Source organism: Falco naumanni, chromosome 8 (genome assembly GCF_017639655.2).
Source record: "Falco naumanni isolate bFalNau1 chromosome 8, bFalNau1.pat, whole genome shotgun sequence".
Lineage (NCBI taxonomy): Eukaryota > Metazoa > Chordata > Aves > Falconiformes > Falconidae > Falco > Falco naumanni.
Genome location: NC_054061.1, coordinates 57,666,322 through 57,687,217, shown reverse-complemented (window position 1 = coordinate 57,687,217; position 20,896 = coordinate 57,666,322). Strand labels below are relative to the sequence as shown.

At 42.5% G+C, this 20,896-nt stretch overlaps 1 protein-coding gene across 9 annotated transcripts in view; it reads left to right on the top strand.

Annotated features, from left to right (window-relative positions):
• Positions 1-20,896, top strand: part of AGAP1 (ArfGAP with GTPase domain, ankyrin repeat and PH domain 1) — a 382,555-nt gene that overhangs the window by 143,575 nt on the left and 218,084 nt on the right. For all 9 annotated transcript variants that reach the window (XM_040603876.1, XM_040603875.1, XM_040603872.1 and 6 more), the window contains 3 exons: positions 5,482-5,567; positions 9,658-9,799; positions 14,029-14,163. In XM_040603876.1, coding sequence (XP_040459810.1) covers positions 5,482-5,567; positions 9,658-9,799; positions 14,029-14,163 — 363 coding nt within the window. The remainder of the gene's footprint in view (positions 1-5,481; positions 5,568-9,657; positions 9,800-14,028; positions 14,164-20,896) is intronic.

Below are 20,896 nucleotides of genomic sequence, written 5' to 3'. Positions count from 1 at the left end.
TTTGTTGGTTTGGTTTACCCGGGTGCTTTGTTGGGAAGGCAGTGCAGTTGTCTGCTGCAGGGACAGTCTCGTGCGAGAGCCAGGGTTCCCCAGTCTTTGCACTTCTGTGGTTATACGCCGAACCGCATACGTTTCTGAAGTATTGTCTAGCGCAATATTTGCATTACGGAAATACCCAAAAGCTAAATTTACATGTGGCTGAATGATGGTCTGCGATAGCTGCTCTGCTGCTAATACTAATAGGAAATGACATCGAGCACTGAGCACAGCTTGATTTGGTAAAAAATTTAGTTTTAGTGCTTCTTGTGTAATAAACGTGGTTTCCTGGGAAATGTTGAGGAAAAACATTTTTTAAGTAGTGTATTTAAATAAAATAAAAACTGGGTAATGATGAACTGCAATGCTGGCATTGGTTTACCGGGCTATTGGCAGTTGTCATTATTTAGTGCTTCTGCTTAGTTGCAAAAGATCTTGTGAGCATTTTTTTGTTTTCTTTTTCTGAGCGTAACCAACAATTTTCCTATATTTGGTCCTGATATATATGTGTGAAAGGGGGGAATAAACGACTTGTTTCCCTGAAGAGGAACCAGGTTCTCAGCACTGTCATTTCTATCTTAAGGGCAAAAGAAGGAGAGAATCTGTGTAAGACAACTGACCGCTGTTGTCAAAATTCACGTGTCATTTGGAATATAAAATACAGGCTTTTGTGGCTGCTTCAGTCTTACCTTCTGTCTCTCCTCTGCTGCCCGCTCCTGCCTGCCCTGCCCCCGTGGTTATGGTACACGCTCAGCTGCTGCGTGGGTTTGTCATGTGGACAGCCCCCCAGATTTATCTTATGTGGCCAAATACCTTCATCCCTGTGGCAATTTGCTTGAATAAAGAGCCTGGTGAATGCAGTGGAGCCTGGGAGTATGAAAATCAGCGGTTGCTTCAGTGAGCAATTAGGCAGTGAAACAGCGATCATCAGCTAGAGGAAGAGGCGGCCAGGCTTTCATAGTCAAATGAAAACCTTCATCCATGGAATTCCCAATGTAATACAAAGCTTTCACAATACGGAGCACCTCTGATTACCAACGTATGTGGTATTTAAAACGGGTTTCAATTTTGACTGAAGGACAGTTCTGTGCTACTGCTGAGTCAAAGCACTAACCTTTGTAGGGTGACGTGCATAGAAATGAGGTTAAGCAGCTTTGGTTGATTCCCTCAACCAGGTATTCTGACTTGTGCTGGGTCTTTAGCTGGGGTTGTAAAGCACTGATGCACAAAATTTATGTAGCTTTATACTGGATCAAAGCTGTATTTTTACGTGGAACGTTTTATGGTAAGAATTTGGCCTCATGCATGTAAGAGACTTGAATGGTTTTACGGGTTGCATCAGAAGCACTGCTCAGCATCTTCTGGTGGGTACTGTGTGTGGTTTATATGCAGGAGTAGTATTTGCCGCCTTGTGCAAAGTCTTGTACGTGTCTGAAAAAGAGTCTGTGTGAACTGATAATGATTTTGCCCTGGAAAACTGGGAATAATGCAGTGATTTATAAATACAGAGATTTAGAGAAAATAAATGGCATACTAAAATTCTCCTAAATTAAAGCTTCCACACAGTTTCAGTGATTTGTTTTTATAAAATTGCTGTGACATTTCATGAAAACAGTTTCCAGCTCCATCTGTCTAGCTGCAGAGAGTTAGGTATTTGCTGGCATGTCTTTTGTACAGCTTTAGATATGGGGTTGTGGCTGCAAGTAAATGTCGTTCAGCTGTTGACTGCACGCCTTGCACATCTCTGTGCTTTGACATGTCTGTTAGGACATAGCAGGAGCAAACGCTCCGTCCTTCAGAGCTGTGGTCCAGGCTGCCAGTCTTTCTCTTTCAATGACCTCCTTTGGCAGGTACATAGAGGAGGTGAGATATTCCCTCATTAAAAAGCTGCATGTGTCATAATACTGACGGGACTAGAACAAAGCTAGCTACCTCCCTTGGGAGTAGTGCTGTGGGTTTTTGAGCTCATCCTATAAATTAAGAAGGTCATTTCTTTGTTTTCAGCGTCATCACTTTAGATGGTATTTTGTGGCTCCATCATACACAGACACTTTGAAAAATACAGTGGTATTTTGTAGCCATGGGAGATTCCTTGACTTCTTTGACAGGTTGTGGTACTGCGGTATTTGAACTGGCTGATTTCACTAATTTCTCTTTCCCGATGGCCCTGTGATGCTTTCCAAAGATGTATTACTAAAAAAAAAAATATCTACTCCAGGGTGAACCATCCCAAAATCGCTGCCCTTGCACTGCTTTTACTTGCCTGACCTGGAGATGGGTCACGTCAGGGCTCATCGAGTCAAAGGTAGAATCGGCCTATCTGTGGTCATAAGATTAAGGCGAACAGCATCCGCAGGAGAACTGCATAGCCTGGTTTCATGTGCTGGCAGAAGTTTGTATATTCTTCACTGTTTATTCTTTTGCTTGTGTCAATTCTTGCTATTAAGGCATATTTTCTCAATCTCTGTGCTATGTAGTACCTAATTTTATGATGTGCTCATGATAAGGGCTCTTTAATGGTGTAGAAACATAAATTAATAGGGATCCATCCCGCTTTGATCTGAGATTTGCATAAAATCTTATTTGGGGGATGAGCGTGAGTCTGCTGTTACATTTCTATATCTTCAGATTTGATTTGAAACGCATAGTACAGATTGGAAATGCAGGGCATTCTTTTAAACGTTTTGGTTGGGGGATTTACTAGATTTAAACAATTCACCATGAAATGCCTTAACCTGAACAAAAATAAATGAATGCATGAGGATGTGCCAGGAACTAGTGTGTATTCTAGATAACAAGGATGCCCAGCTTTTTAGGGGTAAGGAAGCCCCTTGAATAGATCTGAATTGACTGGATGCTTGTTGACTGCGGCACTGCTCTTCCAGTACGACAGACGTGGTACAGCACATAAAGATTTGAATTTAATACTAGAAATAAAAATACATTAGCGGTGTACTGAGCTCTGCATGCAGTGTTTTGGGGGGAAGGCAAGGAGCAGATATACAAGCTGGTCGCTTAGTGTAGGTTCCTATAGGAAGAGGGCTGTTGGATAGATAACTTTATGCCGTATTTATTAAATATTGTACACTTCCCAAGGCGGCTGCCACAAATAAAATCATTAGTGGCCATGAAGTGACTCTGCAGAATAAATTTTTTAGTGCTCACGTTTGTGGTCTGTGTATATACGTTTTAATATGACATCTGTGGATATATTTTTTTTTTCCTTTTTCAATTCTGCACTTCAGCTTTTTATTTCACCTTGTCTGTACCTTCTTCATGCCTCTGAGGACTGTTTGAAGATACAGTGAGACTTGAAAGGCGTCCTGTTGACAAGAGGGAATAATGAGTTGGCTCTCAAATGTATTCAGTTCATGGTATTTTATAATTAGCTGTGTGAACTTTCAGTGTTTAAAAAAAGGAAATAGGAAATGGCAATTACGCAGGGCTTTCACTCTTCAATCACATATATACTGTGTTTCCATTGTTACTTACAACTTTAAAGGGTGTCTCTGGAGGGCTGTATATTAAGTAATTCATCTTATTTAACACTTGATTGTGAAGAGTATACAGTTAATTGACAATGTATAGAAATAATGATCTGGTTAATAGAAATTCAGTTCCTGAGAGCTGAGACTATTTTTCTTTAAAAGTTTTATGCTTGGTTTTGATCGTTCTCTTCAAGTTCACTAATGATAAATATTTATCTGCCACTTGATCTTCGAAGGCAAAAATGAAATTCAGTTTGTGAGCAGCAAGATAATTAAAATCTATACATAGCTTTTTTACTCCTTTGCAATTAAACAACCAGAAACGTGACAGTCTTAATTATTGCATGTTTGGTACTGTTAAGCATTCATAATAGGATGGGTTTGGTTTATTTAAAAAAAATAAACCAAAGCAAAAAAACTCAAATGAAAAACAGCACAGAAACAACCACAACAAATCCACAAACCAACCCTCCTGTTCTTATGTCTTTTATTAAACATTAAATGTGTTTAAACATGCTTAAATATTGTGCATAGCTGAATTGTTGAGTGATCTTGATTTGAATGCTGCTGTAGTGGTTGGGCTGGGGGGATGGTGGGTTTAAGCCAGTTTGTTTCCCTAGGGCTAGCAATTTTTGTGCAAATGTTTTGAGGATCAGCGTTAGCCTGTATGTGCTGACTTACTTGCTTAGAGAGCTTGTTTGGAGAACGGTCGGTCGTTCACTCGCCTGTCGCATGTTTAAATGCATTGGTTTTGATGGTGTGACAAATTTTGAAATAAGTGTAATTGGGAAGTGGGGTTCAAATCAGAAATAATTCCAGTTAAAAAATTAGATGTGAAGAAAGAAGTTTAGGGTGTGTTAATAGATGTGTTTTATCTTAGTCTGGTAAGTTCAGAGGCGAGGCAGTTGGACGATGGTTAGAGACGGAGGCCTTGGAGCCTTTGTGGCTTAGGTGGGGAGATGAGAGTGGTTTTGCTTCCAGGAGAGGAGTCTAAATGCAACCCAACTACTTAGGCAGGCCAAGTTTGCTAATCCTGGCTTAGGCTCGGTCACACCAGAAGCTCTAAATGTGATTTGTCATTATCTGAAGTCCGTCACGAGACACAGCAGGATGCCCAAAATACGCTTAATCCTAAAGGAAAGCAATCCCAGTTCTGCCCTGGGGTCATGCTTGGGGTCCCCGTGAGGCCAGTGGAGAGAAGGTAACGGTAACGGTGCAGCTGCACGCCCCGGTTTGGTTACTTAAGTTCGGTGCCAGCTCTTTGGTCTTCACAAGCACTCAATACTCTACATCTCCCTGAAATAATAGGATCGGGAATAGAATTTGGCTGAAGGCTGTAAGTCCATTCTTTTTGTCTGGGTCTCCATAGCAGGTCTTTAATTCATCCCGCTAGTAAGCAGCACGGTGTTCTCTGTTAGCGTAGCACATCTCTAAGAAGGTACCACCATTGTAGTTTTTTTTGTCTAACATGTGTCTAGTATTTTCCCCTAACTGTGGTTTGTGAATATAGAAGTTTCATTTTCATAACATTACATGTGTGCTGTAAGAACTGGGCTTCTCTTGAGGAAATGCGAAGTCACACCAGAAATTTATTTTAGTTGTAATACACGATACTGTTTGTATGCAACTGTCCCATGTTTGCCTTTCTTAGAGATACATTTCTCACCATTGTATAAAACAAAGGCGACTGTCTTGGAGCTGTTTGTATCAAAACTAAGGACACTAATGTGGGAGTTAGTGTTTATAATGCAATTGTTGGTTTTTTTTCCCATATTAGCCTTATTCTTAAAGGATGTGACTTAAAGTAATTTCTATGTATATGCGTATGAAGTTACATTCACAGTAGTTCATTAATTTGCGAAAGATCTTAAGGACGCCTCTTTTCCACAAGCGAAGCCTTTTTCTGTTTTGTATTTTTTACTTTTCCTCCTCTCTAATGAGCTACTTTGTGTGACAGGTGGGAGATTCAAGAAGGAGATCGTGGTTGATGGACAAAGCTATCTGCTGCTGATCAGAGATGAAGGGGGGCCTCCGGAGGCACAGGTGAGCACTGGGGAGAGCTCTTAGCCTCCTACCACCATCTTTTTAAAAAAAAACTGCCTTGAAGAGAACTGGCTTTGTTTTGATCTTTCCTGGGGCCTTCTCGTTTTTCTGCTGGGAAAATAGATACATCTGTTTCAGGTGAAAAATATTATTTTGACAAAATACTTGGGACTTCAATTACAGTGTGAAACTGTGTAGTAAAGATGTACACTTAAGTTACGTTGGATGCTTAATGAGTATGCTTCCACCGGTGAGAAAGTTGCATGTGGTGAGTTCTTTTCTGAGTTAGAATCTTTAAATTCTTAAAATACAAAGTAGAGGTACGCACAGTGACACACGTACTTGTGTACAAATCTTTGCATTCCCTATTGCTTCCACGTTTTGCTCCCCGTGCTGTTTCAGACTCAGCTTTGGGGGTTCCAGTTCAGCACCATTGAGTTTTTGGATTTCTGGCTTGGTTTCTGTATACGGTGCGTTACCTCCTTGCCTTGTAGAAGGTGACTCATTGGGATTTGCCTTTGAGAAGACACTTGTGGGTTTGTGTGCTTAACTCTGTTACTCTGTTCTGAGTGAAGCATTTGCTTCTGTGATACTTAAAATCACCATGGACCGTGCCAGCCTGTCTGCAGGCAGCATCCTTGTCTTCAGGCATCTTCCCTGTCTCCCCCTCTACCCCTTCTTACCTGGGCACTAGCAAGGCTTTTCAAGTGTGTTGGCTGCCACTGGCCTTCCTTTGCTCAGCTGTTTGGTAGTGGATCAGTTTCCAAAAAAAAAAAAAAATAAAAAAAATCTAGCAGCAGGAACTGTGCTATTGCCAAACAGCTGAACGGGAGCAGTGCCAGCAGCAGCAGCTTGTGTTTCAATGCTCCAGTATTGCTCATTAGCTGCAGGAGGACTAGAGCATGGGGGAAGGTGCCCAGACAAAGGAGAAGAGAAAGGAGGTGGAGGAAACGGAGACCAAGAGAGACATCCTGGAAGGAAGTTAAAAGAAAAACAAAAAATTAGTGTCACTGACACATCTGCAGCCGTGTCAGGCAGGAACTTAAAAGTGGTTCTCTGTTTGAGGCTGTGAATAATTTGGCTGAAGTACACAACAGTTTCTAGACCCTGATGCTTAGAGAACATTCATTCATATAAAAACATACATGCCAGAGTTGTAAGTGTACACACAGCAATCTAAATATTTTTCTACCTGAAGAATTGGTTTTGCAGAGTTGGAGCTAAATGCAAACTAACAAACAGACACAATGGTTTGCTTTTGATCTATGTTAGGTAGATTTGAGAGTTTTAATTGCTGTTGTGGCTGAGATTGTTCTTCAGTAAATCACAAGGAGAGAAAAGTTTAAGGTGTTAGTGCTACTTCACCTTTCAGAAGATGAGTTTCACATGTAAATTCTCCTTGGTTTTTTTTGGGTATAATGTCAAGTCATATGTCTATGAAAGATTTTAATCTGTATTAATTCCTGGATTAAAAAGTTTACTTCTGTGTTCGTGAATATTTATAACTGTATGATGAAGATGGAATACTATGGGAATAAAAATGTTTAGCTCCCGCTATTTGCTTATAATACAGAAAGAGTTGGTTATTTTAGCCTTAAGGTTCTGCTTTTTGCAACAGTGTAGCATGTTTCTGTGGCTAATTGGGATAGAAATACAACTTCATTAAGTAGCAAGCTGAGCTGGGATCTTCCTGGCAGGTGGTGCACTGGGTCAGGGAGAGTCCCCCAGGTGATGGGCGCTTCCCTTCCGTGTGGAAGCTGCAGCTCAGCCTTCAGGTTACTGTCACCTCTGTTTTGGTAGGAAGGGAGGGGAAAAAAAAAAAACTAACCTGAAAACTCTGGATTTATCTCTTTATTTTGTCTAATGTAAGATTGTTCATAGATGAAAAAAATTAAGAAAGGAGAGAAAAAAAAAAAGCTCATTTCCTAGACTGAAGAGGAGGTGAGGTGTGCACTAGCTGACGCTGCCTCCATTTGTGAATACTGCCCGTTTCTCTTGCTCAGCAGGTTTGATTTTTACTCTGGCCGTGATCTGTTGCAAATGTAGTGGCCTCCTATTGCAAAAGCCGATTAACATAGCAATGGAGCTGCAATGAGCTGTCACATGCTAATTTTTTTTAATTTAGAACGTTTTATGTAATTTGTTTTTGTTTGGGCTTATATGTAAGTAACAGATCTGCTCAATCGCAGCAGGAAGTCTGAAGATGGCTTTGTGTATCAGCAGCTGACCTATCCTCCTTATTTGAAGCCATTCCTTGCCCAGTGATGTGGATAAGACATCCTGGGTTTCCAGACCTTGTCTGCATTGTCCAAAATTCCTATGTTTTTTTTTTTTTTAATGTCACAGGGCTGATATCCACAAAGTGTAAACTGATTTGTTAATTGTCTTCATTAGAAGGCTGCTGCTACACACCGATGAAACATTTAAGAAAATATAGAGATACTGTTAGATTCCAAACTGATGCTTGAAGGATGTCGTAGCTGTAAGGAAGAGTTCTTGCCGTGATGCTGCTGAGTCTAGTCAGTGCGGACCATTTTATAGTAAGACCCAAACCCAGGTCCATGGTAATGATTCTGTCTCCAGCTTGTTTGGATAGATCTTCTGGTTTGAATAGTTTAAACTTAGTAGTGTGGTAATTGACCTTATTCTGGCAGTAACTATGCTATGTGTAAACAGTCCTATTGTTGCCACCTAGAAGATTGTCCTCCTGACTGTCCTGAAAACCTCAAATATTTTTGGCTATTTTTACACTGTAACTAGAAGAGACGAGGTACTGTTTAGTTTCAAGTACCATACAGTCATGAAAATGCACATTAACTTTAATTATCAGCTGATTTGCTGTATGAAAAATAGGCAAGAAAGTACTACTAGCTCCTGATTCTGAAAAAGGAGAATGTAATGAGCTTAGCAACTTGACTTTCTAAAGAGCTTTCCAGATCCACACTGTTGACTTTTTTTTTTTCCACCCCCCCGGCATTTGCCAGCTTGGTATGCCTTGCTAAAAAGCTGAGATTGTGTGAATCTACAGACTAGTGAGTGAAGCTGTTTAAGTACTGGAGAGCAGAAACAAAACTGTAGGGCTGGATTAAGTGCTCACAAAGCTAGGCTGGTGGTGTAAGAAACGTTTCCCAAATGAACCTCCTTCCAGCTCTCTGTATGTTCAGTGTCCCCAATCTACCTGGCATATTGTAGTAGTAATGTGATGAAGAGCATGAATTACCCATGGCTGAAGCTTGTTTCCATTGGTCTAAATTTGGGTAGGAATGGAGTCACTTAGGGAAAAATAAAGGCAGTGAGGTAAGCTTAATTTCAGTCTTTTTTCGATGTCCTGTATATGTTTGTTAAATGTGTTTAAACACTCTTATTTCACTTGTGAGCTAAAATTTTTTTCACTTGCATGGTCACTTAAGGAGCACCTTGCCTTGGCCTGTGTATATGCCTCTTGTTTAGCAGATTACTGATGGCAAGAGAGAGTAGTTTGCTTTCACACGGAATGCTGAACGAGACATTTGGTACTGTTTGCTCAATTAAGAGTGTCCGTATACTGAAGGACTGGAAATCTGAAATTAATGGTGTTGGACGTTGATCAAAATGTGAGAATTACTAGCAGTGCTTGTAAAACCACAACCATAATACTTGTCCTGGCATTAACAAACACATCAGTGTGCATGTAAATCACAGGGTGGGGAAACAGCAACACTAAATGGGGCACTCAGTCAAGTGCCTAGAAATAAGTGTTACTCACTTAAAATTCACAAATTCCAAAATCTGAGGCTGCGATGTTTTCTTCTTCTGTGAATCAAAACCATTGCGCACTGATAGCAGTCGGGCTTGTAATATATACCAGTGAAGAAGAGATGCAGTTGTGAGTGTGGGGAAAAACCTTTGTGTATCCCAGATCCCCATCCCTTGCAGAGTGATGAGATTCATCATGTTAGAAACATACACCACTTTTAAGCCTTCGTTATTGTCACTGAGTTTCTCTGATGTGTGTTTCCTCCAGGTAAGGTAAGAATGTTTCTCTCTTTCTTTTTTTCCCTCCTCTTTGCTGCTTTTCTCATAGTCTGCCTTTTCCTTTTTTGTTCTGCAGTTTGCCATGTGGGTGGATGCCGTTATATTTGTCTTCAGCTTGGAAGATGAAATTAGCTTCCAGACTGTTTACCACTACTACAGCCGTATGGCTAACTATCGTAACACTAGTGAAATTCCAATGGTACTAGTGGGAACCCAGGGTAAGTGCAGTCTCGATTTACGAGTGCGTTTTCTTACAACCATGTAGACTGTTTCAAGGTGGAAAAGCCACCTCCTGTCCTTTTCTCTCTCTTGCATCAGCAGTGCCGCTCACCTGATGAAAAGAGCTTGTGGATAAACTGGCAGGTGGTCAGCAGGGTGGTGTTGGGATATTTGCGCTTCCTTGGCTGGCTTGCTGCAGCGCCCTGGCGATGCAAGGACTGGTTTGAGCTGGGAGACAAATGTCCTTGCGGCCCTCTTGGGAGAGGGAGTGGAGGACTTGAGAAATTATGACTTAGAAGAATATTTTAAGAAATATTTTCAGTGCTTGCTAGTCACGCTGGTTTTCTTGATCAGCAGGGAATTGCCAGTGTTGAATTTGGGCATGTGAATGAGTTGTGTCATGAAGTTCTGAAGTCAAATTGGTTTCCGTTAGCTTGACGGTCTAGAAGTGATCAATACCCTGGCATTCCTAAGAGACAGACAGATCAGAGATCAGATACCTCCAACAGTGTGTTAAGCAGCAGAACTGAACCGTGCCCCTGTGCAGTGTCTCAGTGAGACCATTCTTTAAATCAAATAGAAATGCAGCTTTTTGCCACCTGAAACAACCTTCCCCAATTCTGTTTTTCCAAAACCCCTTCTGAAGCAGCAGCCAGCCGTAGCTGTCCTATGGGGCAATGTGGCAAGGGAAAGGCACTGGTAACATTTCAGTCTCCTCTGCATCTGAGTTGTCTTTTGGATATTCCCTGCCTTGTTTGGCCAGTGCATCACAGTAACGTTTCACCAGCTTCCCACGCTGTGGTTGGTTTGCTGCATGGAGTAGACACGCAAGAGCTGCGGCTGCTCTGCACCTAACCATGTAGATATTCCTCCTGTGAAAATCCTGACCAAAAATGAGGAGTTCTTGCATAGGGGATGAACATCAGATTTCTCATTTCATAGAGCTGCTGTTTCAGAAGCATAGTACAGACATTTTTGTGAGTTCTTTCCGCTGAAACATTTCTTTCTGTGTATATCGCCAGGTTACTGTGCTGTGTTAGAGGAAGAACACAGATACCCCAAGATGTTCTTACAGGTTCAATTTTGGGCAGCTTCTTAGTGCATGCTACTGGTTTTAGTGGTGATAAAGCTTTTCGCTTCATTCTCAGCTTATTCTTTTGTCAGTCTTACGGTCAGAGAGCAGTTTGCTATCTCCTGCCTGCAGAGCTGTGGCACCAGCGCTGCCACGTGAAAGCAGGGGAAGCGTGGGCAGCGTGAAAGGAGGAATTGCAACTGGGCCGTAGGGTGGAAACGGATGATAAAAAAATAAAAAGGGAAGTAGGTACACAAAAAGTCCTAGGATAGCAGAAAGCTACAGCCAAAAAGCAGAAATGAACTGCTTTCAAGGGCTGTTCTGTCAGCTTAAAACTGGTGTTGAGAAATCAGAGGGGAAACTTTTCCCTGAGGTGTCTTTCTTTCTGCACTTGGGATGCTTTGGGGTATGGTTTTCCATCTCATTCCTGTTAGTACCAGAAAGGAATTTGTTTTTTCAAAGTCAGTTTTCAGTTGCAGCACTGATGCGAAGAGGATATTTTGAACATGTGGCTAAAGATGGAAATACTGCTAGTTCTGGGAGTAAGCATCAGAAGAAAAATACAGCTTTTTGGCTACATTGACTATGTATGCAGTGATACCAAACACATATATATATATATTTGAAGATATGTGTGTATATATATATATCATGGCTGGCATGTGGAGGGAGGGGATTCTGCCCCTCTGCTCCGCTCTGGTGAGACCCCCCCAGCAGCGCTGCGTTCAGCCCTGGGGCCCCCAGCATAAGAAGGTCCATGGACCTGTTGGAGCGGGTCCAGAGGAGGCCACGGCGACCATCAGAGGGCTGGAGCCGCTCTCCTGTGAGGGCGGGCTGGGAGCTGGGGTTGTTCAGCCTGGGGATGAGACGGCTCCGGGGAGACCTTACGGCAGCCTGCCGGGGCCTGAAGGGGCCGCAAGGAAGCTGGAGGGGGCTTTTTACAAGGACGTGTGGGGATAGGGCAAGGGGCAATGGCTTTAAACTGAGGGAGGGCAGGTCTAGATATAGGTATTAGGAAGGAATTCTTTTCTGTGAGGGTCTGGCCCAGGCTGCCCAGAGCAGCTGTGGCTGCCCCATCCCTGGCAGCGTTCAAGGCCAGGCTGGATGGGGCTGTGAGCAGCCTGGGCTGGTGGAAGGTGGCCCTGCCCGTGGCCAGGGGATTTTGAGGTGAAACTAGGTGATCTTTAAGGTCCCTTCTAACCCAAACTGTTCTGTGATATGAAATACAGTAATTCACCTTTTAAAAATATATTTGAAATATACTACTTTGATATCCAGCTTGTGGGTTTTGGCTGGTATTCTTGATGTGAGCTGTGAAATTAACTCTCACCCAAAATATTGGCGCTTGTGTGATGCTTCCAGACCTTCTGCAGTGCAGGATTTGCTTCAGTTGTCAAACTCCCTGAAGCCGTGGTGTGATGCTCGGCAGTTCCTCTCCGGTGAAATGTTTTCAGCGCCCTCTGCTGATTAACAAAGAATTGCCGTTAACTGCTTTGGGTTTATTAATTAGGTATCATAAGAAGGTAGCGATAACGTCAATTGAGATATGATCATGTCACACCCAGAACCGAGCCTCAGACACAGCATTGCAATACTCACTGATTTCATGCTCAGGTTAAAGTGATGCTTTTCTCTCCCCCCCCCTCAAAGAACAGATGTAGTTTTGCTGCGGTGGAAAGTAGTAGATTTTTAGGAAAACTTTCAGAGCAGCTCTAAATGCTGAAGTTGGTGCCTGTCACGGTGGTAAGGTGGTAGCTGCAGAGTTCATGGAATAGGTTGTACTGCTCTCTCGCATTATGGCTTACTTTACCAGAGTTAAGAATTACCATAATACTCGGGGTGGGGGTGGTAGGGGAAGTTGTTTTTTAAGATTTGTTCACAGTATTATCACTTTACAAGTAGTCTAGCAGTATAACCTTTGTAGAGTGCTTTGCTGTGATGGAGTAGAAATTAAGAAACTTCATCTGTTAGCAGGGTTGTTTTGAGGTTGTTTTTTCTCCTGTAAGGTTTTTTTCTAGCTCTATGGATAAGCTCCAGCAGTTGGAGTTAAAAAAGTATGCACGAAAAGTAACGCTTGCAGAGAGGTATGATGTAGTGTTATTTTTTTAGAGAAATACCACTTTCATTGGCTTTGCAGTGTGTTCACTCAATGTCTCACGGGTGCCTTTACATGAAGGTTTGAGACTCGGTCATTTACGGTAAGTTTCCTGGATCCAGCCTTGGCTGTGGCTCCGCAGCCAGGTCAGCAACGCGGCCTATAACCGTGTGAAAAACCTCGGAGTCTTGTTAAACCGGCGAGGGCCTGCCTTGGCCCAGGCCCAGCGTGTGCTGCGGGGTCGGGGCTGGCATTCAGCAGGGTGCTGGTGCCTCCAGCCCGACCTTGCTAGCACGCTGTCGGCTCGCTGTGAGCAGAACACCGAGAGCGCTAGCCTCGGGAACGGCACGGGCCAGGAGTAAGCACCCAGGGCACACTTACGTGAGGAGCGGCGGGGAGAACTGGGTTCTAGATTTTTAGCGACGTGATAATGGCAGCCCTGAATAATAGCTTTATCATTTCTTATCTGCCGTTGTGGGTTTTTTCCCTAGTTTGTCTTAGTGTCGGCTAGGTTTCTTCAAAGAAAAGCATCGCGTACGTGCAAACCTAACGCTTTCCCTGAGTGTTGCAGTAATACCTGCTACCATCCCCCCCATTGCTTCTCTACTGAAAATTTCCTTACAAACGTGTTGTATTTTATGCTTCACACTCTACAGGTGAAGGTTACTTCTAAGCCAGTGCTGATATTTATAGGAGGTCTAAAAATCATGTGATGTGTTTATAATAATCAGTCACCCACTTGTTTCTTTAAGTATGTTTTACATCAGAGCTCATGTTTTTTCATGTGATTGTGTATTTTTTTGCAACTAGCGACCTAAATACATATGTAAGGTAATCAGAAAGCATTTTACTTTTTTCCTCGTTTTTAGAATCAAACACTGTGTTGATGGTTTTCATAACAAAGTAGAAAATTGGTGATGTGCACCCCTGTTGGTTCCTAAAAATTTTAAGAGTCTCGTGGTTTGTGTTTAAATTCACTGCTTGGGTATTGGTAATCATAAGACTGCGTGTTCAGGTTTTATTTACATATGTCAGTGTGTTTTTTCTTTTTGTGGTTGTAGATGCTATAAGTTCCAGTAATCCACGTGTCATAGATGATGCCAGAGCAAGGAAGTTATCGAATGATCTTAAGAGATGCACTTACTACGAAACCTGTGCTACTTACGGGCTCAATGTGGAGAGAGTCTTCCAAGACGGTAAAGATTAATTTTTTCATCCAGCATATCACACAACGCTAGTAGTTTTTTAAATAGCCGTTGATGTCTGATAGCTCAGATAGTTGCCTGGTTTGCAAGTATTCATTAGAGTTTAGTTAATGAAAATGCTTTTGTTTTTAGGAATTGGTTTTGTTACTTTACGTGAAGTAGAGGTCTCCTTGTGCTGAACACAGAATGCACACTGTTATATTCTCTTTAATCTTACAAATGTTAAACTATTTTTAGTTTTTATTTTCCAGTTTTCTTTGGTACTTTATTTTAGCAAGGTTTTCTTTGTTCTGGTTTAGTGCTCATGGAGATGTTGAGAAGCTGTTTGTGCAAAGTAGTTGAAAATTGTCTTGCACACTTGAGAAAGTGACAATAAATTGAGAAAATTTATAGAAATAAGGGTAATCTTGAGAAGTAACACAGGGCATTCATTGAGTGTTAGAAGTTGATAGTCTTGGGTAGGGGGTTAGAAAGTAGTTGGCTGCTTAATGGTGATCTAAAATAACAGCAATGTTATAGTTTGCCTTGTAGGAAGTTCTTGGGTTAACTGTGTACCATTTAAAAAAAAAAACAAAAAACAACAACAACAAAACCCAACCCCCCCCCCAAAAAAACCCAAAACCCGAAATAAAACAGTTCTTTGTGATCATCTGTTACTGTTTTGGATCAGTTTCCCCTTGGAAGAACTTCTGTTGCTGGAGAAGGGATGCTGAACTTGGGCTTTGCTGTATGAGGTGGGCTTTGTGCACCCTCTAGTGGAAATTCAGCCGGGTGTCTTGGGACTCCGCTGTCTTCTCTTTTAGCCGTGGGTGCCTACTGACCCTTCATCACCGCAGTTCTGCATGTAAAAACCTTCTTAATTATGTTAAGATACTTCTCAGAGCTACTTAGTTCTGCAGGGTTTTCTGCTGCCAGCTTTTCATTGCAAAGCCCTGTGCCATCTGTGGTTATGTGAGATAGTGTCACACCAGTACCTATCGGAGATGTCTTCAAAGGCAGCTGAAAGTAAAAAAAGAAAGCAAAACCTTCCAGTTTTTAAATGAGGGGAAGAAAAAAACACTATCCAAATTTCTAAATGGAGGATTCTGCCGTGCACTGCACTGTTCTGCCATCCTGTTGGTAGGATTTCAGAGAAAAGCAGTTGAAGTTGTATCTTTGTGCTTTGCTCGCTCTTTTCTCTTGAGCTAGTTGCAGAAATTACTGTTTTCACTGCCTAGATTTTTTTATATTGAATATGAGTTTCAAAGAACCATTAGAGTTTTGTTGTTAGTACATTTGAGTGCTAGCTATAGTTAGATTTTTAATTACATATTCCAAGTAATGTTGTTTATGGATCTTTGTGCAGTCTACGTTATTTTTTTTCCTGGAGACCTTTTGAGAGAGAAGCCTCTTAGCACAAAGCTAGTGTGATAAATCTGTAAGCTTCCAGGAAGCTTACTTGTGTGTCTGCTAAATTTAAGTAGTAAGTAGGAAGAATGGAGAAAGATTATGTATTTAGGAAATATCAAGGTTTTGTTTTACCTACATGGCAGTCAACCAACTGTTTAATATTTGCTAACTAATAGGATTAGGAATGCTTCTGTATAAATGTGCTAGAGTTGCCAGACATGTCTGGGACCAAATCCAATTCCTGATAATTTTTGCTGTTTATTTCAGCAGGAAACAAAGCAACTTCTTAACCCCATTAAATGAGGGGGTGTGAGTGAACAGGGCAAGTTGTTAATAGGGAGCACGAGATTAAATGGTACTTCGTTTGTGCAACTCTGGTGTTTGGGTTCAGTGTAGGTTTAAAGTCGCTTTTTTAGTGGCTTCTTATAGTCTGTATGCAGAACTTTGAAAGGCAAAGGGTAGAAATGCAAAATCGTAGAATCACAGAATGGTTTGGGTTGGAAGAGACCTTGAAGACCATCCAGTCCCACCCCCCCGCCACGGGCAGGGCCACCTTCCACCAGCCCAGGCTGCTCACAGCCCCATCCAGCCTGGCCTTGAACACTGCCAGGGATGGGGCAGCCACAGCTGCTCTGGGCAACCAATGTTGGAAGGAAGTTTGGAGAAAACTTCTGAACTATTTTTCCTTTAGAAAAAGGACGTGGTACATCAGTGGAGCCCGTACTAGTGGGCTGGCTTACTGGGAGATAAGTGGTATGTTGGGGAAGGCTGTTGCTTGGCACCAGCCGGTGCTATATCACCGTTGCTTTCATGGCCATTAATGCTGTGAAAGCCTTTGACTAATGACAGTAACTTTACTTTTTTACTTTTGTGGCAAAGAACAGGTTAGGTCTTCTGTGAAATTGTATTCAATAGGAAATAAAAGCTAGTATCAAGAAATGCACACTGGTTTTACACACCACACCCTCCCGCCCACACACACACACCAGTTTTGTTTCAACTTCTTTGTATGTTGGTAGGCATGAAATGTGGAAAGTGAACAATCGCACCTGATGTAGGTGAGTGAAATTCCCTGTGGTGGCTTGTGACTTGGCTGGCACGTCAGCTGTGGAACATTTCAGTGCTTTGTGAGGCTGACTGTGCAGCCAGTGTGTTACCTTGCCGGCTTCTGCTTAGATCACATCTTCTCTGAAGCTGGTATTAAACTGGAGTGGTTCTTCCTCATCTTATCCTAAAGGAGTCAGGCCCCCTCTTCATCAAGGGAGCCAAACGTCTGCCTGGCTGTGTGATTTGGACCCCACACCCATGGTTGAATTTTTTTTTTTGTTTTGTTTTAAAATGCTAGTGAATTCTGCTGTACAATTTTTGAGGGACCTTTTTAGCAAGCGACACACAGCATTGGTTCATAACTTCCTTTTGTGTTCAGATCCTTTCCAGAATAAATGAAGCCCATAACCCAACATAAGAAAGCCTAGTTGGACTTGAAAAAAACCCCGCATTTCTTAGGGTAAATGTTGCTAATGAAGAAGGCAAAGAAGGGTTGACTGGAGGAGGGACAGGCAAAGTAGAGGTCTTCACATAGGACGCTCTTAAGCATTTCTTACTATTTTGAGGAAACCCTGAGTCAGTGCCAGCAGCCTTCATAAATTAACTGCATTTTTCAGCAAACCTGAAAGGGGTACAGTCCAATTATTGTGTTTCATCAATAGATAAATGGGTAAGACAAGTTGTTTTTTTTATTGTGTGTAGCTGAGAAAAAAGAGTTGTTGCCAAGTTAGTAGCTGTACGCAAGACACGGAGTTGTTATACCTATTAAGACTGCTTTCTGTGTTTTGAAGTGGTTCTTAGCTCCCATCTGGATGGGTATCCATTCTTGAGGTTTAGGTATAGGATTTAACCACTTATTTATTACATTCCAGGGTAGGTAGCAATTGGTGTTTACGTGCTTCAAGTGTTTGGTTTGGTAGGTCTGTTTGGGGTGTTTCAGTATGTTGACCAAGGTCCCACAGCTTTTGCTGGCATGTAATTTTGATGAACGCTTCACTTCTGCATTTTTTTAAATTTTTTTTTTTAGAATAACGTTGATAGATATGGATGGGTTTTGTCAGTTTTGTTTGTTTTTAAACGCAGACATTGCAGCAGATGCAATAGGCAAGATAGGTTTTGGTTCAGTCACATTAGCTTTAGTGCTGTCGTTTTGCATGCAACGACTCGGATTTGATACTATTTAATCAGGTCAAACACTATGCAGTGGTTCGCATCAGCTGTGATTTACGTACATAAGCTATGGTGCTAATGCACCCTGTTGTTCAGCTCCCCCTTCTGTTCCTCAGGAACTTTGAGATTGCCAATGCGTTGGTAAATCTGAAAACTGTCCTGTAAACTTCTATTTTTGGTTTCCTGGTATCCTGTAAACTGGTCCAAACCTCTGTTACCAGTCCAAGTTACAGCTGACTTTTCTTTAACCTACCAGTTACAGGTTTTGTTACAAAAGGTGCTTTGTACAAGGTTTTTCTAAAATCTAGTTTTTTGTTTCTGTTTTCTGCCTTGATGTGATGTAGACCTACCTTTCGGAGGAAGAAACTGGAAATAGCACTGAAGGAAGTTGTTTTTTTTTTTTATTCTGACGTTGCACACATGTTTAGAAATCAAATTTCTATTTCTTTTCCCTGCAAGCATCCACTAAATTCTTGTTAGTGGTCATATAGTATCATTTTTGTCTATTATAATTAATTTCCTATTTTCTCCACAGTTGATTTATATTTAACTTGATTATTCTTACTGAAATTCTACTTTATTCCTTAGCTAAATACATTGTTTACTGTGCTCCATTACAGTTGATGAGCTCACTATTGATTTTAACAGTATATCATCACGTAGGTTGAAAAGGACCCCTAAGATCATTGAGTCCATGGGTTTATATTTGTTAGTGCAAACAGTGCTTTACAAAAATGCTTCGGTTTTGCCTGCAGAAAGTTTTCATGAAGGCTGATGTGTAGTTAATGTACATCTATGTATTTTTAGATAATTTTTTTAATGCTTTCAGAAGCTGAAAACGATAATTTGTAAACAGTAGTTGTCAGGGAGGTTATTCTTAGTCCTTTGGAATGTGCATATGATGAATCACTCATTTTCTGATACCCTAATAATAATTTACAAATTAAACTGTTAGTAATTTACATTTAAATTAAACTGTTAATAATTTGCAAATTAAACTGATAGTGTGATAGAGCTAGTAATTTCCTAAGTGCAATAAGTATTCAGGTGTCCTGTGATACAGCCATCAGCTGTTTTATATAAAAGTCTGTGTGCTAAAGCAAAGAAGGATTTTGAACATTTTAGAGTGCTGTTTTTAACCTTCAGCATTGTCCCACTTGAGCCTAATCACTGATGCTCTTTGAAGTTGGAGCTGACCCTGAATTTCAGTCTGAAATAAAAAAGAAAAATTCCAGGTTCCAGCGGATTAACTTAACATTGCCCAGTGATGGAGGGTAATATATTCTTTTTTAGGTTTTGATATTTGGAATTGAGAATTGTCAGGCAGGGAAATTATGTTTTAAAAATAAGATCAGATGCTAGTAAGATCTATTTTACTTCAGATTTACCAATTCATAATGTGGGGGAGGCTGTCCTTATCAGGCTTATCAGAATGGATTTTATCAATGACGTAGGAAATGATTATATTAATATTTTTTGTCAGCCCAATATTGTAATGACTCTGTCCTGCCCCAGGATGCCTTTTTAATGATTTTAGCCTTCTTGAATTAGCTTGATGTACCATTAATGCATAAGAATTGCTTTTATTTTTGTTCATGATGTATTCATAATTGCGTGTCTTCCCCTGCTTTATGAATGCATTTTCTTTGACCCATTTAACTGCGTGCTATGCAATTCTCTGACGTCGCAGAGGAGCAAAGCAAACGCTCAAATATTTAAGAGGATAAAATTTTACCATTGACGTGGTTTACGGTGCTGGCTGTGAAACAGAAGGGTTTGAATCTAATGTCAGTGTGGGGTTGAGTCCGCAGCAGCTTAAACACGTGTGGCTGTGGTGCCGTAGGTTGTCAGGCAGAGGTTTGGGAGGCTTTGCCTGCTGCGGGTGGCGGGTTTTGAAATAAAAATGCCCCCAAAATAGCAGCAAACCTCTGAATATTGAGGCAGAAGCGACAGGTCTCTGATGGTGGAGGCCCTCGCTGCCTTGTGGTTTGGACCTTTAGTGCCGGTGCTGTTTTTTGGGGTGCTTTATTTGCAAGTTAATCTTTTATTGTGGAGCGCGTGTCTTGTTGTGTGTAAACATTCACCAGAAATACTTTATTTCCAAATGATAACTCTGATGTTGGGGTGCACGTCCGTGTCCCACGGGGTACCTCGGTGTGGGAGCTGGCCCATCAGGGGACAGAGGATGGCAGGGCAGGGCTGTGGGTATGACCAAGCCAGTTTTCACTGGGAAGCGTTAATTAGTCTAATGGGGAAAGCAGGGGAAGCCTCAGCCCTGTCCTGCGGGCAGCCACCTCGGGCGGAGGCGCTGTGCCCTGGGGCAGCGGCCTGGGGGCGGCTTCACCCCCCTGGCTCCGCGGGGCCGGGGTGAGACATGTATTTTGTATTTAAGGAGGAGTGAAGGGGGTGCCGCTTCGGTCCGCAGCACCGCGGGACAGCCCCTGCGCCCCGCTCGTCCCAACGACGCACTGGCGAGCCCCCAGCGACAGCCCTGCGGCGGCGGGGCGGCGCCTTCCGCTGCGGCCGCCAGGGGGCGCCGGATCCGCGGGAGCGCCCGGCTGGGAAGGAACAGCGCCTGCCGCTGCACAGCGCCCACCCGCGCCCCCCGCCCCGACCCCCGCCGCTGCACAGCGCCCACCCGAGCCCAGCGCCCCCGCCCCGAGCCCCGCCGCTGCACAGCGCCCACATGAGCCCCCTGCCCCGACCCCCACCCGCTGCACAGAGCCCACCTGAGCCCCCTGCCCCAACCCCCACCCGCTGCACAGCGCCCACCCAGCAGTTCGCGTTCTGCAGTTACAGGTTTGGGATGTTCTTCGTTCCGTCGGAGAGAAATACGTTTGTTTTACGTGGCTCGTGCATCCCGGTTGTCAAAACAAATAACAAACCCCCTGAAGAGAACCACCCGTGCCCTCTGAGAGCGCTGGAGCAGCCCTTGCCAAGCCCGTCGCTCCCAGAACGCGCCCTAGCCGAGCACAGAAGCCGTAATTCTCCACTGGGATAAATCCTTTACTGGAATGCCACCATGTGCTATATTCTACCTTTTCCTATTTTGGGTCGCTTGGGGAGGACCCAGCAAAATTTTGTTTTGGTGGGCGTTAATGGATCTTATAGACAGCAT